Source organism: Amblyomma mixtum, chromosome 3 (assembly GCF_055824585.1).
Source record: "Amblyomma mixtum isolate Tamu chromosome 3, ASM5582458v1, whole genome shotgun sequence".
In the NCBI taxonomy this organism is placed as follows: domain Eukaryota; kingdom Metazoa; phylum Arthropoda; class Arachnida; order Ixodida; family Ixodidae; genus Amblyomma; species Amblyomma mixtum.
This window is the reverse complement of record NC_143014.1, coordinates 218,147,968-218,167,883: the sequence shown is the minus strand read 5'-3', so window position 1 is coordinate 218,167,883 and position 19,916 is coordinate 218,147,968. Positions and strand designations below refer to the sequence as shown.

The following is a 19,916-nucleotide window of genomic DNA, read 5'->3' as shown; positions in this document are numbered from 1 at the left end:
TATATATACGATCTTAGTGTGCTGCCTCGGATATAACGAACTTTGCTATGTGGTCTAGGATATAACAATGTTTCCTTGTTAAGCTCGGATATAACGAAGCTTAGTATGGCACCTCGGATAAAAGGAACTTTAGTGAGGTGTATTAGCTGCAGATATAACGAACTTTCGCATATTACATGAAGGACCGAGCGAAACCAGGGGCCGAGCGAAACCAAGGAGCATAGGGGATGTTTTTTTAATTTGTGGCGTAGATCAAGACGAGATTAATAACATAATTGTTTTATCACTCTAAGATGAGTGATTACAACGCAGGAGAAAAACAACATGACGCCAGTGGGACCCGAGCCCACGGCCTTCGAATTTCGCGTCCGCTGCGCTACCAGCCGAGCCACGGCTACGCGTGTCGAATATTCTGTTTTTGAGAGTGTTGTGTAACATAAACATGAGACTGTTCCCCAGCGCCACCCTCGTCTATTACGGCGGAGGTGTTACGTTCACTATAGCCTCCGATATAACGAACCTAAGCAATATAATTCTGTAAACGACAGATATTTCTATCGTTTACCCTTGTTTCTCGAACAACCCGAGCACCTATAAACATCGTAGGTGACCACCCTGAGTGAGATTCGTTTACAAGGAGACTGGCGGCCGAATCTCTTATGTATGCGCATGCCAGACGGATATCTCATTGTGACACGCGCAGAAAGCATCTCTTTTAAGGCGTTTTTTACATTCACCGCAAGCCTAGTGCTGGTAACGTCGAGTGACTCCGCAGCGCAGCGCCACGACTATGGCAAGGTGATCGGGTAATTGTGTAGCGAATACTTTGCAAGCCCGAAGAGTTCTTTTAACGCTCTGCTTGTTGTGGGGAAGCGGTATGGGTTGGGTCCTGTTATTAAAGAGTTAGAATTTAAGTGATCAGTATAAAGGGAAACAGCGATGGCCGTTTGTCAGTAGCCAGTTGTAGTCGCCCACAAACCACGGTGGGCAGGTGGCAATCTGCCCACCTTGCTATGCACGAACGAACTTAGTATAGCACCAATGCGATCTGCGTGTAATACCTCGAATATAATTAACCTAAGTATGCTCCCTCAGATGTAACGATATTTATCGTGTTAACCTCTGATATACCGAAAATAAGCATGCGACTTCGGATATGACGAACTTTCGAGCATTACCTCAGGTATAACAAATCTGTACACTGTGGCACCTGATGACTTTCGTGTCTGGACCTCGGCTGTAAGGAACTCAATGTATATAATGAACCTAAGTGCACCACCACGGATATAACGCAATTTAATGTGTTAATCACCGATATAAGGAACGTTTGTTGGCTAGCACACTCAAACAATCAACCAAAACATCTTCCAAGCGTTTCTTTTTTCATTTTTGCATGCAACCTCCCCCCCCCCCCCCCCCCCCTGAAAATATATGCACTTTCGGTAGACAGATTTAGCAGAGCGAACATCGTCCATAGTCACCGCTTACCGCGGCAGCCAACCATCTGTACACATAAGCACCGGTGGCTGGCGGCGCGGTAAGCGGTGATGATAGAAAACTGGGGCCGAGTCATTGCAGCCGGCAGGAACAGCAGTAGAAACCGCGTTTTGTCTCACACAAGAGCTCAATCAGATATGGCCTGCTGTGAAAAATGACGGGAACATAAGAATGAGACCACAAAGATGGCGTATGCCTGAGAGCCAGTTTCCACGTTTGCCTTATCTGGAACGAAGTCTATCAAACTGCATTATTACCAATCACAGTTTGCTTTAGCCAGATGTAAGATTCCATACAACGGCTGTCAAAATACATTCTGCGCAAGGGCTCCATCACTGAATTTCCCGGCCAGATCTAACAGTCCATAAGCATAATGCCAAAAAAAAATACTGCACAAACGCTTTCACATCGAATTTCACCGCACTCACCGAAACGCTAGCTCATCCGGCAAACACCCTTGCACATGCGGATGCAGTCGCACTTTTTAAAGCCCCATTAACAACAGGGATTGTTTTAACTGCCTTATATTTATTGATAAACAATAAGCAGTGCACTATACAGTGATCGTTTCATTTCACTAACAACCAGCAAATATGAATGTCTGAAATTGACAATGACAAATGTTTGGTCATGAAAATTATCATGTTCGTGCGCTCCTCCAGCAGCACTTGCCTCCTCCACGCAGCAGCAAGCAACAGCGCTAAGACCCCAGCGACGAACATGACAAAAATAGTAACTGGTCTATATCTGCACCGCGTATGAGAGACCATGTTATGTCACATTTTCGTATGTATGTCCTCTCTATTTTCTTTGTGTTTTTTGTGTCGCAAACACAAAAATGTCTACTCAGCACCGTCCTGTATACCTAAGTGTCGCGCCCTTCGAGTTTTCTTGGGTTTATTTTTTTTTCATTTTGGCTACATCCAATCAGCCGTATGTGCAGCCACTTCAGCTTTCGTTTCTGTCACATAAATGCAGGCCATTATTAAACGACAGTATGTGCTTGAGTGGTTTCTCCCAAGGAGATGTTTTTTTCAACCTTAGCCTGAAATCTAAAATATTGTACTAATTTCATATATTTATGTGACGCTGGGTTACAGCAAGTGCTTTCTCTTACTGAAGAAGTAAAGCGTTGTGATATGTGCGCCTTGCCTACCCGTGAGGTATAAGGGCACAGTTTTAAAAATGACAGCAGGCAAACAGGTGCTTCTGCGGTAAAGAAAAAAAATCTCTGCCTCTCCCGTAACCGAGAGTAGAGTAAGCATGAAATGTTTACGGGCCTAATGTCATCTCGGTGGACACCCGAACCGCATCGTACAGGAAGGGAGGAACGCCACCAGCCGTTCAGCGCGATGCCTTGCCATTTGAACGCAAGGTTTTTTGAGGAAAGGAAATGGCGCAGTAATTCTCTGTCATCTCGGTGGACACCCGAACCGCACCGTAATGGAAGGGAGGAACGCCACCACCCGTTCGGCGCGATGCCTTGCCCTTTGAACGCAGCGCTTCTCCCCGGGCCCCTGTGCGCCTGCGCGGTTTTGCTTCGATGCGCGAAGCCCCTAAGAGATCACGTATGACAACGAAGTGTATCGTGGCATTTATGTGCTTTTTGCACGCGTTATTACAAATCGGAACTTATAATTGCGTGCATTATCAAACGCACAGCGACTGATATCTTGATAAACATTGAGAAGGCACTGGCAGCAGTTATTTTTTGTGACTCCTTTGGAGACCAACCGGCGCTTGCATGCCGGTCGCGTAGGAGGGCTTACAGAGTCTCGTTAAATCTCGTTAAGTCTCGTACGGTGCCCGGATGTTCTCGTTTCAGAGCCCGGATGACTGGAATTCAGTGCCCGGATGAGTAGATTTCAGTGCCCGGATGAGTGGATTTCAGTGCCCGGATGACTGGATTTCAGTGCCCGGATGACTGGAATTCAGTGCCCGGATGACTGGAATTCAGTGCCCGGATGAGTGGATTTCAATGCCCGGATGAGTGGATTTCAATGCCCGGATGAGTGGATTTCAGTGCCCGGATGATGGCTCTCGGTCTCGGCGTGACGTCACCACACTGCCGACAACGGGGGCTAAAAGCATTTCATGCTTAAAAAAATAGGTAGCTCGTGAATCCATCACTCTGCTTTAGAGGCAATGATTTGCAATGATTGCCTGTTATTGACAAGATTTTCTACTTTGTTGCTTATGAAAAAAGCCCGGTTGTGCGTGGTGGTGGGGAAGGATGGATTAAGTACCTTGAATGCAGTCTGGAAAAGCATAATCGACCGCGGTGCCGGAACGGCTGTGGCGTTGATGTGTTGCCAGCAAGCTAGGGCATGCGGCGCACGTCCGCGCACTATACGAAGGTAATGTGAAGGAACCAGTTGTAGACGCTACTAAGAAATGATGCGAAGATTGGTGGCTTCAAAACCGGACAGGGACGTAAAGTTGCAAGTTGAGGATTCAAAACTGGGGCAGCATGAAGTCAATGAAATTTGTTTCTCTTTTTTTAAGAACAAGAAACAGTTCTAGATAGTTGCTCGAAATTTCACAGATTATTGAGAGAAATATAGAAATAATTCCATCCAACCCTCCATGCATCCATTCGCAACCCCCAACAACAAATGATGTATCAGCGGTCAGTGCAGTTTTCATTACGCCTCACGTGACCTAAATACTCCTTACACTCCAGAAGATCGTTCGGTTGCTGAAAGTGAAACCGAAACAGCATAGGAGGAAAAATTAAATTATACATTTCTAGCGTTCCTAGGCGAATACCCCATTGTGCTGCATTTATTCTAATGTGTTGCTCATGATTATAAAGGAGAAAACGGGCGAGCAAAAATTTGATGTCCGTTTAATGGAATGCGTGTATTAATGATGCTCCTCATACTTCAGTACCGTCATTGCACAAGAATCCACGAGCTCTGAGATGCAGCGAATGGGAATTTCAAAGCGGTTTTTTCCTCGTGCATTTTTCTTTCGTGTAATCACTGCTGCCTCCTCCAGCTGACCAGCGTGCGCGTCACTGATTGCGTCCTGCCGTCACTTACAGAGAAGTGGGCTCGGGCTTGAATTGCACTCTGCCTTTTTGCAGTCCCAGGGCGAAACCTCCTCCTCCGGGTGCACTGCGGAGGTTGCGCATGGGAAAGTCCGCGTTAAAAGACGCTTCAAATTTCGCTTCCCTGTGGCTCCGAGATAGGCGCGGGGATATATAAGGACTTGGGAACAATAACTGCCAGAGCACCTACTGGCTTCAAGCAGTCTACCTGACAAAGTAAGTGCCGCCTTGTTTCTGCGTGCCATTGCTAATTGACGGCTGTTCTATCGAGGCAGGTGAAAATAAATATATAAAACACCACCAAAGACAAATGGAATTTTTAGAATTAGCGAGTATTCGGCAGAATAAAGGTGGAACATTTTTGTCAAGAAATGCGATCTCTTGACTGCAAGTGTTTTGGATCATACCGACGTTGAAAACCGCCTAAGAAGTTGAGGGAGTTTTACTGGAACGTCAGGAAAGTGACGAATGTGTAACTCGGTATGAAAGGCTGCGATAAAGTTTAGGGAGTCTTATGACAGCGCCAGGAAAGTAACGAATGTTTAACTCCGTATCAGCGGGGCTCTCTCTCCTTCTTTCGCCTATGCTTTAAGGAGAAATTTGACAAAACTGATGGTGCTGGTGATGGTGGTGATCAGGAATTTTTGTGTAGCACTTGCAGCTTTGGTTTTCACAGTGTAATTCAGGAGCAGTCGAAGAGCCATTTCTCACGCTTTTCACCCTTGAAGAGCCGAGCACCAGACCAAAAGGAAAGCTTGTGCCCACTGTATCAGCGTTGGGTACCCGGCAACACTGGGGATGGAAAGTCGCATTTCCAAAGTGCGAGGCGGATGAAGAAACCATTAGGCCATCGCTGCGCTCAAATTTCTTTTTATATCAAATTATGCGCGATAGTGCTTCTACACGGCGAAAGAGTACATCTGTCTCATAATTTTAAATTCATTCCTCACGATATACTTTCTCTGGTGTATACATAGCCCATTGCCGGCTCACCTGGACTGGTGCACTAAGTGGCATCGATAATGCTACTTCCACCTGCTACTTAATGTAGGAGTAATCCATCTGATCCAAAAGCTCCGGCGAGTCACCTCACGCGAGGCTGAAACGGAGAACGAAGGCGCAGCTTCACTATAGCTATCACAGTGCAGCAATCGATAGCGCAGATGCTCTGTTGTGAACCGATTGTGATACGTTTGATTCCATTTGCAGATTTCGCAATGCTATCGATCTGTTGCAGATAACTTCACCCAGAAAAGAAAGATGAAGCTGCTCGCCCTTGCCTTTATCTTTGTCCTGGCTGCAGGTGAGTGCACGTGATTAGAAAGGGCGCCAATAAAACAACCAGCAGACAGAGTGATCTCTCTGCTCATCCGGGGAAATTCATACAAGTCAGTTCAGCCCCCTTCATCAACTATCACCCAAACTGAATCACTATATTGGGGCTTGTGGACTAAAGAGTAGCTATTGCAGTTTCATTTACACCGTAAGGCCATAATCACGCCTCCGAAAATAATACAATTTTTTATAGTTATCGCTTTTTCTAGGACGCGACAGCCAATTCAGACAAGCACTGAGCAGCGTCGTTCTTGAGTATTGCTGATTATTTTCGATATACCTGCTCCTCTTCATAACATTAACTTAGTCAAATAAGTCAGTGAATTTCCTAACTTGGCACAGTGAAGCATGTCAGCCGATTTTATGCATTCTAGATTGAATAGTTCGAAATAGAATCTGTCAAGCGTTTCCGAACGAAAGTAAATGAAACGTATTTTGGCTGATAGAGGTGTACAGAACTTCAGCGGCACTGTGCCTTTATCTTCAAACACAGAACCGATGTGCATGTGCGCCACCCGAAAATTGTGAGCTCTTAATCGCTTCTGTATAGAATTGTCTGGCTGTGAAAAAAAGCTCTCGATTTGAGAGTGGGGACTCCTGCGATAAGGATGACAGCACAAGTGTTAGAGGTTTTCTTTGATGTCTTATTCCTGACTACCAGAATGATCTAGCTCTCGTCAGTAAGCCCACATTTTTGCCGAGCTCTGCACAGTGCTCGAATTTCGGAGCCCCGAATAACAAAACATTTTTGGTGGATTGGAAAAAATATGATTGGCAGATAAGTCTTGCACCGAGATATGCCTCTGTAAAGCACATGTGTTAAAATGCGTGACGTCGAACTCTGGGAGTCGAACATTTATCCATCAATTTTCTTAGGTGCTAACGCTCTTGCGTAATTCTTGAAACATTTACTGATGCCTCTTAAAAACACTCTGACCATGTCCTCGGAAAAAAAGTATTCTGAAGGAATTCTAAGGGAGAATAACTGCTAGAGAAAATATTGCTTATTCTACAAATTTTACCACAGTTCACTTTCCTGCGCGCCTTACATCGTCCCGCCAACCCGCATATCTCATCGCACTTGTCATCCTTTCCAAGATTCGCGACCACCTTTGCTGACAATCTTCTTGCTCATTTGTCATCGTGTTAACACTTGCAGCCAACGAAAATTGTACCCACCCCTTATGTAATGTCCCTCACCGGGCCTTTATGGAAAATAAATAAATGAAATTAAATGAAATTAAATCAACCTTGTAGGAAGACTCAATATTTTTCGAAACACTTACGTACTTTAGGAGGCATACTAATCTGTGCTGTTTCATCGCATTCTTGCAGGAGTTCTTGTCACAGCTTCGCTCGAAGAAGACAAAGCTGAAGTCGCCCACGTGAGAGTCCGTGAGTGCTTTTTCAGACCACGCATCGAAAATACGAAATATTAAAAATATCAATACAGAAAACGGCATTAGCAGTAGTCGCCTTCATTGCTAATGTTAATTTTTTGTAAATTTCTGACAAGACAAACAGACGACAAACAGACAAATAGTTTGTCTTGTCTGACAAACAGACAACAACTAAGTGCACAAAAGAGTGAAGATGAGTAATGAGATAAAACACAGCGCGGTCATTCACTCTTGATGTTTTAAATGAATGCACATTGACGTTTCCTTGTATAATGGCCTTTTTGCATCTGAACTGTTTAATAGCCCTAACACCTTGTCTACATGTTTTGCTACAAACTTCACCGCTTTTTTCAGGTCGCTGGGGATTCGGCTGCCCTTTCAACCAGCGCGCATGTCATCGCCACTGCCGCAGCATTCGCCGCCGGGCGGGGTACTGCGCCGGGCTGTTGAAGCAGACCTGCACGTGCGTGCGTTGATAAGCATCGGCGTACACATGACGCAAGGTCAATGTTTAACACTTGGGACTCAGCTGGCGACAACGCGAACCCTCGTCGCTATGAATTAGGTGACCAAAGATGCTGTTAATAAATATCCACAATAAACTGTAGATCTGCTATGTGTTTTCTTGCTCGAAGAACTCAGCGCACTACGCCGAAGACGTAGAAAAAAAAATAAAATCCGGGCAATGATCACCTTCCCATCCAAAACCGCAGCTCCCCTTCTGCAACCGAAATGATGCAGGCTGTTAACGATAGATGTCATTGGCGCTCTCTTGGCATTGAGCTTAATAATTTCGGAACTTAATTCATCACATGCAGCCTGAGCATTTACTCCTTGCAGACATACATAGAGTAGAATTGCCCATACAGATCGCCTACCTTTGTTTCACGGCTCATCCTGAACGGGCAAGGTACCTACGCCATGTTACATGTCAGAGTTGGACGTCGACATCGCCTTTCTTCACATTTGTCGAATTCTGGCCGTTAATATGACCATACGGGTCAATGACTTCCATGGTAGGTTCTATAAATTCGCTCAAAGGTAGAACGCGAATGTAACGCGTTTGTGGCTCGTATCCTATTTTAAAGCTCACGGTGTGAGTGAGATGTGTAGATGTTTCGCCTTCCCCGGAACTGCGCTTTTATGACGAGGGCGTCACGCCGCGCGCCATTGATGAGCGGGCCTCTCAATTTTTTTTCACTGTGGCAGAGGAAATGACGCTTGATATAATGAAACATAGGTTGCTCAATTAGTACAAGCAGCCTCTGTAGTCCCCAACCCTGAGCAGGGGGATGCAGCGCGCTGACCACATCCTGGACGACTGTCATCGCCAGTCGTGCTTATTTTGAATTTGAGACATTCATATTGCTTCGTAGTTAAGGAAACTGAATTCTCACTATTAGATTGGATCAAGGTTTATTTGTGTTTAATTTCCCAAAGCAACTGGCGCTATGAGGGACGCCGTAGTGATGGGCTGCGAAAATTTTGACCACCTGGGGTACATTACCGTGCACTGACAACGCACAGTACTCGGGCCTATAGAACTTCGCCTCCATCGAAATTCGACCGCCGCGATCGGAATAGAACCCACATCATTCGGGTCAGCAGTTGGGCGCCACAACCACTGAGCCACCACGGCGGCTGCCACTGCTAGAGTACAGAGCTCATCGTTCATCGGTAAATATAAGGTGGTTACAACATTGTCGTTGTGAACGGTGCTTGCGAAAACATGATTGCATCCGCATGCTCGAGACTGGTTAGCCAGATGATCTAGCGTTTCGATGAGTCTGTGAGGTTCGAAAAGCGAGCGTTGGTGCAGTAATTATTATGACATCCCATTTATGCAATGTTATCCCTAAGTAGCGTAAACTCAGGCAGGTAATCACGAGTTTGGAGCTCTGCGTGGCATGAGCGTGGAATTGTGCTCTCAGCCACACGGCGTTATTTGCAGTCTCATTAATTTGTTGAGCTTATTTTTCATAACAGCGCGTATGTTAAGGAACTTTGTGGGGAGTTAAATGTGGCTTCTACGCTTGCGCCTACAGTCTCCTACGCTTAATTCCGATTTTCCTACCGTCACCGCTTACCGTGGCTGCCAGCCGCTCTGTGCATGCATATAGGAGGTTGGTGGCTGAGGTACGTTGTGGCTGCAGTGGTGGCACATAAAGAGTTAAGCTGTTTATGAGTGTTCGACCTGGTTGAAAAACGGGCGTAATGTGAAAAATAACACCAGGTTCGGATCTGCATTCCAGAACCGAAACTCGGAGTGTGGTCTGTGACAGCGGGGCTTCTGCTCACGGTCTTAGATTTCGGTATTTTTTTATATAACATGAATAACCACCTAGGGAAGCAATTCGCGCTTTCTTCGAATTGGTGGTGTATTTCTCGCCTACTGATATGATGAGCTGTGCTTATGACGTCATGATGATCCGTGCTTATGATAAGCCTTGCTGTTGGTGTCACTCCTGGAAATAAATGCGGAGTTTGAAAGCCACCGCTCTTTTTCTTCTTTCACTCCCTACCGTCTTTCCAACTCTGTGTAACATTCCTATACCCCATAACTTCCCTTAGATACAAGCTTACCGGCTTAGCGGATTAACCATAGAAAGCTAATTTGATTTAGCGGCCGAGTGGTCTGGAGAGGCAAGCCCGTTTTCAAGTTCCACCTTCGACTGCATATCTGGGCGTCTCACAGGCTCGTTTTCGCGCCTATGCGCTGCTTGCGGCTTTCGGTTCCAGCAATCGCGCGCAAAATGTCGACACCCGCCATTTCTGCAGTATTTCTGGAGGCCTTCTGCCATTTATTTTGCATCACTTGCGTTTAAATGCGTAAGCGCAGCTTCGTGCGTTTTCATGCTGTAAAAACTTCCGAGGATTAAGAGCCCACAGACGGGAATATGTAGAGAACGCACCATAATTACTTCTTACGAGAATTTTTTCACACTTGCCATAACCCAGAAGCGGAGAGATGAGAAGGGGCAAGACCGAATATTGGCTGTGAACACCGTATCGTATTGACCTGTCTCCTTCTGCAGGCTCATGATGGTCCATCGTTCCTCCATGATGGTCCATCCATCGTTCCTCACCTCCATGCACAACCTGGCCGGTTTCATCCGCGACACTGGGGCGCTATGCCGGAAGGCCCGAGTTTGGCGCTCGCCCGAGTTTCATCCGAGTTTGCGATGACGGCAGTCAGTGAACGAAGATAGCGCGGAACGTGCGCAGGCAGCGGACAATAAAATGTAGAGATAAAGCCACGTAAAGGCGATACAAGCGCACCCTGCGCGCCTGTTTCACACTTCAAACACAATACACTGCGCAATACCAGGCCGCAGCGCTGCCTGAAGTTATCAGCGCCATATCAGCAATCGCGAAATCGTGACTTCTCTGCTATCTATCTGCACACTCGCCGCTAGCTGTTTGACACGCCTTTTCGGGCGCGTCAAAGGCGTGTCTTCTCTTTCAGCTCTATCTGTCTCTCCATTTCCGAAGACGAACGGTGCGCACTAGGTGCACTCTTGTATCAACCCTTTCTCTTCTCTCGAATACGTTAAAAGGCAACAGATATTATGAACATTTTTTTCATCTCCAAATGTATTTTAAAATCTGGATCCAATGAAGCGTTGTTGAAAAGCATAGCTTTAGGGAATTAACAAAGATTTGACACTTTCTGCCGCTAGAGGCGATAGTGTGGCAATTGCTTGCAGCGTGGCTTGCATACGAACTAGAGCGGCAGCCCACCTTGTCGAAAACGAGAGAGCTCCTGCGCTGACACGCCGCCGGTAGCGCTGCCTTCGACTGGAAATACTGGGCAACTACTACACGCTGAATCTGTCTTATTTTTCGGCCATTGCGATAATATATTTTATTGTGTCGTATATCATAATATAACAGTCATGCGTCTTCTGACTTGCATAATAAACAAAAGCAAAAAACTGAACTTCACTGCACCCCCGCGTCACTGCTGCTTTCTGCAGTGACCCCAGGTGGAGCTCTCCGCTGCTACGGCCGCTGCCGCACCCCGCTATGGCCAACCATTGCTTTTAGTACGCTCTTGGCGAATCTCAGCGGTAGAAATTGGCCGTGCGAGCGGCTGTGATGCGGTGTGAGAAAAAAAAATTGATGTTTGGCTGTATTCAATGATTCATTACGTATGCCTGTTGTGTGTGACGCCTCTTTAGTGCACCGCGGATGCGAAGAGCGTGCTACCCAGCGACACAACTCATCCTATGTCATCAGACGCTGACTAAAAGCTGTGAAGGGGGTGGCGCGCGTATCTGCGTAGTATTTGTTAACGTTGCGCACTGCTAGGTTTTGCGGACTGGTTTGGTCACTAACGTCGATCGCCGTTGTATACCGCAGGGACATCGCATTAATATCATTCGGGCAGGTGAGGGATCCTGTTTGTAATAATGGAATCGGACTTATAACAGAGAAAGGTGTTACGGTTGTGAAGTACGCAGTGCTTGCGTGCTAGAAATTACAAACTCTTTATTGCACTGGGTCTGGAGCAGCGATCGTTTGTCGATCCCAGATGTGTTTGACACATTGATGCTGAGCTTTATCACCGATGAAAGGACGGCCAAGCCAAACACCTGTGATGCGATGTTGTTGGAGTAGGACGTGCTCCAAGCACCGGTTCGTCGTCGTGCTCCATGTTTGACGCCTTGCAAGCAGGTGTGACGCGCCTTCAGCGTTGTGCTGTGTCTTACGTGGTTGCAACAGGCTATAGTGTTGTGCAATCTTGGTATGCGAGCGAAGAAATCGGCGGCTTTCGCCACGTTGCGTGTCCTTCGCAGAGGTGCTTAGATTTATTATCGATGACGTCCGTTTTTCGTGTTATATTTCGATGGTCAACATCGTCGATGTCTGTCAGCAATGAGCACCGCCGCGCAGCATACCTGTAGCCGGCAGGGATGTTGGGAGTGGCCCACCCATAGCGCGTACGCCTATAATTTATGTACGGCACACCGGGGGCGTGACCAATGGTTTTGATTGACAGGTGAACTCGGAGCTAAACTCGTGAACGGTGAAGTGCCCCGAATTCATCTCGGGACTGTCATGGCGGCAGCAGCAGCAGCCTGGGTAATCGCTTCCTCTGACGGCAAATGTCAGTACGGCTGGCTGGACCCGTTTACTGCCTTGGCCGACGACGAATTCTAGCGACATTTTCGCCTGTCCAAAAAATCGGTACGATGGTTGTGTAAATAGTTAGGTGACGACCCACGCCTGCGGAGAGTGCGTACCGGGCCTCATTCGCTTTCGGTCGAAGAGCAGGTCCTCTGCGCCCTCCGGTTCTTCGCGACCGGCAGCTTCGAAGCGTCGGCGCCGACCGCTTTATTGGACGCCAATAAAGCACTGTGAGCCGCTGTGTGAGGGATGTCTCCGACGCGTTTATCGACGCGGCTGTGCAGAAGCGGTGGCTCGCTTTGCCCACGACTGCGGCCGAGCGTGCGTATGTTGAGGAGCGTTTCCTTCTGCGCGGCGGCATCACAGACGTCGTGGGATGCGTCCACGAGACCTACATTGGCGTAAAGGCCCCTTCGAAGTCCAGCCCTGACATGGTGAAGGCCAACTATTTCACGAGGAAGGCACATTATTCATTGAACATTGCAATCAGTAAAAAATAATTGTTCTCGCCAAGTCCTTTGGGCTACTCTACAGCACAGTGCCAAAGTCGGTCCCAGACTCTTTTGGCGAAGACTGGATCAGCCGCTAACCGGTTCCACAGAACAATTCATAACATGCCAGGTACCTTAAGAGAGGCCCACAAGAAAAAAGTCGGCTCCTCGGCAACGGCGAGGTCGAAAGTTGCAGATGGCCACTTGTTAATCGGGCCACTGCAGAGCACTCACCACTGTGCTAATTAATTAAATCCGACGAATGAATGTCATCTTTCGCACACACCTCTCACTTGCATCTAAAAAGTATATTCACAATGCTGCAGAATCGGGAAGATAACCGCCACTGCTGACCAAAAGCCGGTGCGAGCTCATTGACAACGAATTTCGGACAGCTCACCTTAACGCGGTATGCATGAAATGAACAGATGCATGCAGTTCATTTCAGAACACGGCATAATATTCAAGCGATTCTGAACAAAACGAGTTTTCTCATTCAAGTCACGCGAAATTCAACTTGCGATGAAAAAAAATGTGAGATAAAAAAGTTTTACCATGCGGGATTTGAACCCACGCGCTCCCATTGCCTGTCGACTCTTCGGAGCGACGCGTTAGACCACACGGCCACAGAACAGCGCGGAGTGACACACCTCTCCTTATTTTTTTTTTTTTTGCGGACTACTTCCGTAGCGTTGCACATGTACCTCGTCGCCATTGGCGGTCAGCTGATGACGGGCGTTGGTAGCGTTCCCTCGGGGTACAAAGCAAAATTTAATAATGCATAAATCACTCCAAAGCGCTTTAAATCCAAATCTTGCACACTATAAAATGCTTATAAAGGTGTATTAAGTGCATTATAAAATTCAACAAACCTCGTGTGTCTAATTGCACAAGCAGTGCACTTGGTGGAGCGACACACAAATGAAAAGTGCACCGGCGGTTGGCTCACGTGACCCGTTCTTTGTAGACCGCCCAAGAAGCCGATGAGGTGGCGCCGATGTGATGATAAAGCACGGAATATATCCAGATAACCCAATGAAGTTGGAGGCGTGACGAGGGTGGGATTTTGTCTTGCTACCATTAGTTCACTCATCTGAGGGCGTCGCCAGAGCTCGGGAAGATTCCGAGTTTCAGCAAACTCGGGCCTTCCAGCATAGCGCCCCTGGACACATCCGAACAGGGAAGAGGGCTATGCCCTGGCGCGCCGTTTTCTGTCGGAATAGAAATTCTGCTATTTACTCCATATAAACTAAGATAAAAAGGAGAGAGATTGTGTTTTGTTCAGAAGCATCGACCGCGCTCCTTTTCACCCTTATAGTTTTAATATGGCAAGTGTAACACCAAATTATATTCATGTATTCTCTTCTATTGATTCTATATAAAACAAAACAAGGAAAAACGCTGTATTTTTTGTTTACAACTACAGTCCGGGCAAGCCTTATTGCTGTCTGTTTCATAGATGGAAAGTTACCAAATTATGTTTTAGATGTACCACGCATACTTGCACTGTCTTGGGCCCCGCAGAAACATAATTTTTCTGCCCTAGTGTCTGGTGTCTGAACCAGTGACAGCTGAGTGCCACTGACGTTTTTAAGAGATCGCCTAGCACACGACCTCCTCCAACCGCCTTCCTGGGTCGGGAAACCCCAACGCCGCGTTCTGCCCGTGCACAGCGATTGCAAAAATACGCATGCAGCCAGACGTTGGACCGGAGCCAGGCTGTCTGCCAGAACTTGATATGTCTCTCGGTGCGTCCGTGGGGATGGGAAACTGATTAACTGCTCTACGTAGGCGCTGTGAATCGCGAGGAACGTCACTTGATGTTGGGTAGCTCGCCTAGTCCCACCAAGCATGGCTCATTTACTGAAGAGAGGAAAAGTGCTTCATGGTTCCCTCTGTGCGTTTAGCAGAAAGTTTTGACATTGTCTGGAAAGTTTTGACATTGTCTGGGTGTGCTAGAAGAGGCAAGGACAAAAATAAGGGCTTTGCGCATTACTGTGGAAGCCCACGTAGAAAGGGCTTGCCTACTGGAGGATATTTGTTCGTTACAGCAAATAAAGTGTTGGCGTCGCGAAAGTAGCAGCGGAGAGCGCGTAGTGTTAGAAGAAGCAGTGCTTTCAAGCGAATACTAGATGTCTATGGCTGCAAGGCAATAAACATGCAAACGGTTTTACGCGAAAGCATTGCACTGCCGTTCAGCGGAGGAACCGCCGTAGTTGTTGCCTTTGGCGTGTCAAGAAAATCTGGATTGGTTGAGAGGTGTTGACATCACACGTTCAGCTGTGGAATGAAAAAAGTTAAAGCTTGAGTTAAATTGTGATTACGACGTCTTAGCAAGACTCAAATATTATTACGCCATGTAAGAGCGTAAAGTAAATTGCACGTGCTGAAGAGAATATTGGGATAATTTGTTGGGAATCGAAACGGAGATTCCCTCCACTGCGATTCAGACAGGCTGCCCCGGCTACGTTCGTTCTGCTAGGTAGACCTTGTGCGTCTTGTTGCGTAGCAGATAGTCTAGTATACCCGCTAATGTATGCAATGAATGTGTTTAATTAGAAAGCGGCACTAGTTGAGAATGAAGGTAGGAAACAACTATTAACGCTGTCGAGTCATGCCTTAAAGGTGGAGGCTAAGTGTCCCCCTAAGTTTTTTGCCGCACAAATTGAGATCATTTATTTGCATACCTTTCATCCAGCTCAAATATCGCATATTATCCTCAGTAGCATCGCCATCCAAGGCACTACCAGGGATCTATCAATGTTAAGTAAAGAAACACCAATTCTGCATATATGGGGATTAACCAACTAGCTATCCAGTCATACCCTTAAGGCGGATCAGTGCGTATATCAGAAAGGGTGCGGCGGGGTCCCGAACACGGCTACGTATAGCCATGTACCGGTAGAATTGACGGCTGCATTTCATCAGGTTACTTCACGCGGCAGCGCGCGGCGATTGCGTTCACAAAGTGAGCGGACGGGCTTATGCCTTCTTATATATAACCAGCCTTAGGGCCTCTGCCGATTCTCACACTTCGAATTTAACAACCATGCCTATGCAACATGTAAAAATAGAATCTGTGAATCGTCTCCGACCGAAAGTAAACGAAATGTTGTTTGGCTGATGCAGTCCTGCAGAACATCAGCGGCACTCTGCCTTTTCCTTCAAACATAGAACTGATGTGCATGTGTGCTACCTGAAAATTGTGAGCTCTTAATCGCCTCTGCAGAGAGTTGTCTGGCTGTGAACCAATAGTGTCGACTTGAGACACGGACTCCTTTGATAGGGGTGACAGCGGAAGTATTCGAGGTTTTCTTTTATGTCTTGTTCCTGACTATCAGAACGGCCTAGTTCTCATTGTCCACACTTTTGCCGAGATCTGCATGGTGCGCGAATTTCGGAATCTCGGAAAATAACTTTTTTTGGTAATTTGGAGAAATTATGAGAGGCACATAAAGTCTTGAACCGAGATATGCCTCTGTAAAGCACATGTGTGAAAATGCGTTACGTGGAATTCGGGGGTTGAACATTTTTTCATCAATCTTCTTAGGTGCTCATGCTCCTGCGTAATTTTGGAATAACTTACTCATGCCTTTTCGAAACACTCTGATCATGCCCTCCAAAAAGTCTTCTGAAAAAATTCCAAGTGAGAATAACTGCTAGAGAAAATGTGAACCTTGTAGGCATACTTAATATTTTTGAAACACGAACGTACTTTAGGAAGGAGACTTAGCTGCGCTGTTTCATCTCATTCTCGCAGGAGTTCTTGTCACAGCTTCGCTAGAAGACAAAGCTGAAGTCGCCCACGTGAGAGTCCGTGAGTGCTTTTTCAGACTATGAAGCGCCAACACGAAATATTAGCGATATCAATGCAGCAAAAGGCATTAGTATTAGGCTCCTCCATCGCTAATGTGAATTTGTCCCAAATTTGAAAACAAACAAACAAAAACTAAGTGCCCAGAAGTGTGAAGCCGAGCTATCAGACACAACATATCCCGGTCTTTCCCTCTTGATGTTGTAAATGAAGTGCTATTGGTGTTTCTTTGTGCAATGTTTTTTTTTTGGCCTCTGAACAGTTCAATGGCACTCCCTCATTGCCTAAATACACTTTTATAAATACTGCGGCCTTTTTTTGCAGGTCGCTGGGGATTCGGCTGCCCTTTCAACCAGCGCGCATGTCATCGCCACTGCGGCAGCATTCGCCGCCGTGCGGGGTACTGCGCCGGGGCTTTGAAGCAGACCTCCACGTGCGTGCGTTGACAGGCATAAGCGCACACATGACGCACTGTCAATTTTTTATACTTTTGGGACTCAGCTGGCGACAATGCGAACCCTCGTCACCATGAATTAGGTGACCAAATCTTTTGTTAATAAATAGTCACAATAAACTCAAAATCTGTGATGTGCTTTCTTGCCCGAACAACTCATCGCACTACTCCGAAGACCTAGAAAAAAAATTAAATTCAGAGCATTGATCACCATCCGATGCAGCACTGCAGTTACTCTTCTGCAACCAAAATGATGCAAGCTGCAAACGGTAGATGTCATTACCGCTCCATATAAGCACTGAGCCTATTTATTTCGGAACTTCATCGCGTGCAGCCTTAGCATTTCGTCTTTAGGGACATGCACAGAGAATAATCGCGCATAAATACAGTTCGCTTGCATTTATAGCGCGGCTCATCCTGAACGGCTAGGTGCTTGCGCCATGTTACAATTCATAGTTCGACGCCGTCATCGCCTTTATTCACATTCGTCGAATTCGTGCCGATAATATGACCAAATGAGTCAATGACTTTCATGGTAGGTTCTAGAAATTCGCACAACGGTAGAACGCGAACGTGACGCGTTAGTAGCTCGTATTTTAAAGCTCCCAGTGTGAGTGAGATGTGTAGATGTTTCACGTTCCCCGAAACTGTGCGCTTTTATGACGAGGGCGTCACGCCGCGCTCCCCTGATCAGCGGACCTCTCAATTGGTTTTCACTCTGGCTGAGAAAATGGGCCGCCATATACGACCACATGGGTTGCTGAATTAGTACAAGCAGCCTCCTTAGTCCCGAACCCTGAGCAGTATAGGATGCAGCGCTGACCACATCCTGCAAGACCAGGGGCGGCTGGTAGAACAGCAGCAAAAACCAAAGGAGCTCTAAATTTATGGCCCCTTCGCGCAACAGGGGACGTCCTTTTGGACTAATAAGTGTTTTCGCCACCACCATCCGAAGCGGTATCGGAAGAATAACTGAGCCAACGTTGGCCCGTGCCCGAGTGGAGCCACGAATACTTGAATATCCACAGTTCCTCGTCCGCGAAGCGGGGCTAGGGCGCCAACCACGAGATCATGGCCTGTTAAATCGGAACACAGAGTTGAGACAACGGTGACAGTAAGGGTAATTTCGCGCCGTCCACGAAACTGAAACCTCCGAATTCTAGAGAGACGCATCATAATGGCGGCACTCGGGTCCCTGAGCGTGAAATAACCGCCAATCGATTCGTCTTTGCGGGTACTGAGCCAAATGCTCTCAATGATACCGCCAATATTGCAAAAGAGTTTTTGGCTTAACTGTCTCGTCTATTAGTGACGTAATAAAAACAATAAAAACGTGGGGTTAGGCGATTACTTAGCACTTCAATTCATAGCATCCTAAATGGTCACTTGGTAACTTTAAGTCACGATTATATCCAGCTGAATAGCTACTATGGCCAACGTCAAGCAGCAGTAGGCAGCAATTTATGCAAAATCGTGTACTGAGATTACAAGAGAGCGTACAATATATTAGTAAAGTAACATTCAATTTCGCTTAAAGGCGTGAGCGGTTTTTTAAAATTGTTGTATTTATTTGCTATATGATGCCATATGAACAGAACACATCATTAGAAGCTCGTTTCAAGTACTTTCCCTGTTTACACGCGGAGATCTGCCACGTGCTCAGCGATTCATCGAGGAGGAGGAGAAGGAATAAGAGGAAAGGCGGGTAGGTTAACCGTAGAATAATCGGTTTGCTACCCTACACGAGGGGGAGGGGGTGAGAGGACAAAAGAAAATGAAAGAGAAAGGAGAGTTACAGAAAATTGAGGTCACATAGAAAGTCAGCGTTCGTTAAAGTCACAGCCTATCATGCAGGCCAGAAGTACGCAAGAATCAGAGCAGTGCCTTGGAAGCCTTCACCGCCGACGACCGCCGCGGCCAGTAGCCGAGAATCTTCATTTTAAACGTGAATTGTCAAATTGGCCGGAATTCCGCGCGGCAATCGTGATGTCCCGCGCAAGTGCGCGAAGCCTGCCCGCTGCGTCTGATCTCGAAAGGAGGATCGACACAAAATCGTCGTCCTGGTGAGGTACACAACACCGGTGGATTTGTTGTTTGTGCCGATGTGAACTGGCGTATAGATACTCTCAAAACTATTGCGAGCTTCAGGCTGTGTGCTGTGAGTTCTGAAATTGAGTGGTTAAGGTGGTACACAAAACTAGTGAAATTGGTGTTGGTGCCGATGTGATCTGGCGTATAGGTACTCTTGAAACTATTGTGAGCTTCAGGTTGAGTACTGTGCGTCCTCAAATTGACTTTCGGTCCGCTAGTCCTATGTTTACCTCTTCCCGCGAGCACACAGCACTGAAAGAGAGCGGATGCGTGGCTTGGAGGAAACGTAAAAGGCTATGAGAGGTAGGTACTCTGCAGAAGTTTTCTAATTAAAAGAAAATATTTGATTTTACGGTGCCTTTTGATTTAAGTCTCACCGTTAATATAGTGGGCTAGTATGCATACTGCTGACCTCTATTACACTTCCGAAAGTTAACTCCGCTAAAGCGCACTTACCTGAAATTAAGCAATATCAAGTAATTGTCCGTTAAGAGAGCTGTGTATAATTGCAGCGAAATTCATGCTTTTTTTACGTTCACACTGGTCTCGTGAGAAGGCTGAGAATTACACATTTGTTACCGTCTCTATGACGGCATCACCGCACCACATTCTCCCACCCCATGTCTCCTACTTCTGAGAAGGCTGGGCTGCT

The 19,916-nt window shown here is 46.7% G+C and overlaps 2 protein-coding genes and 1 pseudogene across 4 annotated transcripts in view; 2 read left to right on the top strand and 1 right to left on the bottom strand.

Moving 5' to 3' along the window:
• LOC149353695 (defensin-2-like) overlaps positions 1-10,714 on the bottom strand; it is a 77,628-nt gene extending 66,914 nt beyond the window's left edge. Inside the window, exon 1 of one of the 2 annotated variants that reach the window (XM_089582734.1) lies at positions 10,304-10,714. In XM_089582734.1, the coding sequence (XP_089438860.1) occupies positions 10,304-10,397 (94 nt within the window). In that variant the 5' untranslated portion in view covers positions 10,398-10,714. The remainder of the gene's footprint in view (positions 1-10,303) is intronic. The other variant, XM_089582732.1, reaches the window with a different exon arrangement.
• LOC149353696 (4 kDa defensin-like) lies at positions 4,591-8,112 on the top strand. The gene is made up of 4 exons (XM_089582741.1): positions 4,591-4,765; positions 5,787-5,852; positions 7,220-7,279; positions 7,639-8,112. Exons 2-4 carry the CDS (start codon positions 5,810-5,812, stop codon positions 7,758-7,760), a joined length of 225 nt encoding a protein of 74 aa, XP_089438867.1. The 5' UTR covers positions 4,591-4,765; positions 5,787-5,809; the 3' UTR covers positions 7,761-8,112.
• Positions 10,715-15,483: 4,769 nt separating the features above from the next.
• On the top strand, positions 15,484-17,241 carry LOC149353694 (4 kDa defensin pseudogene; annotated as a pseudogene). Its single transcript, XR_016289333.1, has 3 exons — positions 15,484-15,489; positions 16,626-16,722; positions 17,044-17,241. The product of XR_016289333.1 is annotated as a 4 kDa defensin pseudogene (transcript).
• Positions 17,242-19,916: the final 2,675 nt, after the last annotated feature.

Excerpts from the sequence above, each read along its gene's own strand:
- LOC149353696 (XM_089582741.1), top strand. The coding sequence starts at position 5,810 with ATGAAGCTGCTCGCCCTTGCCTTTATCTTTGTCCTGGCTGCAG. Across the intron at positions 5,853-7,219 it reads TATCTTTGTCCTGGCTGCAG|GAGTTCTTGTCACAGCTTCG; the intron begins GTGAGTGCACGT and ends GCATTCTTGCAG. Across the intron at positions 7,280-7,638 it reads AGTCGCCCACGTGAGAGTCC|GTCGCTGGGGATTCGGCTGC; the intron begins GTGAGTGCTTTT and ends CGCTTTTTTCAG.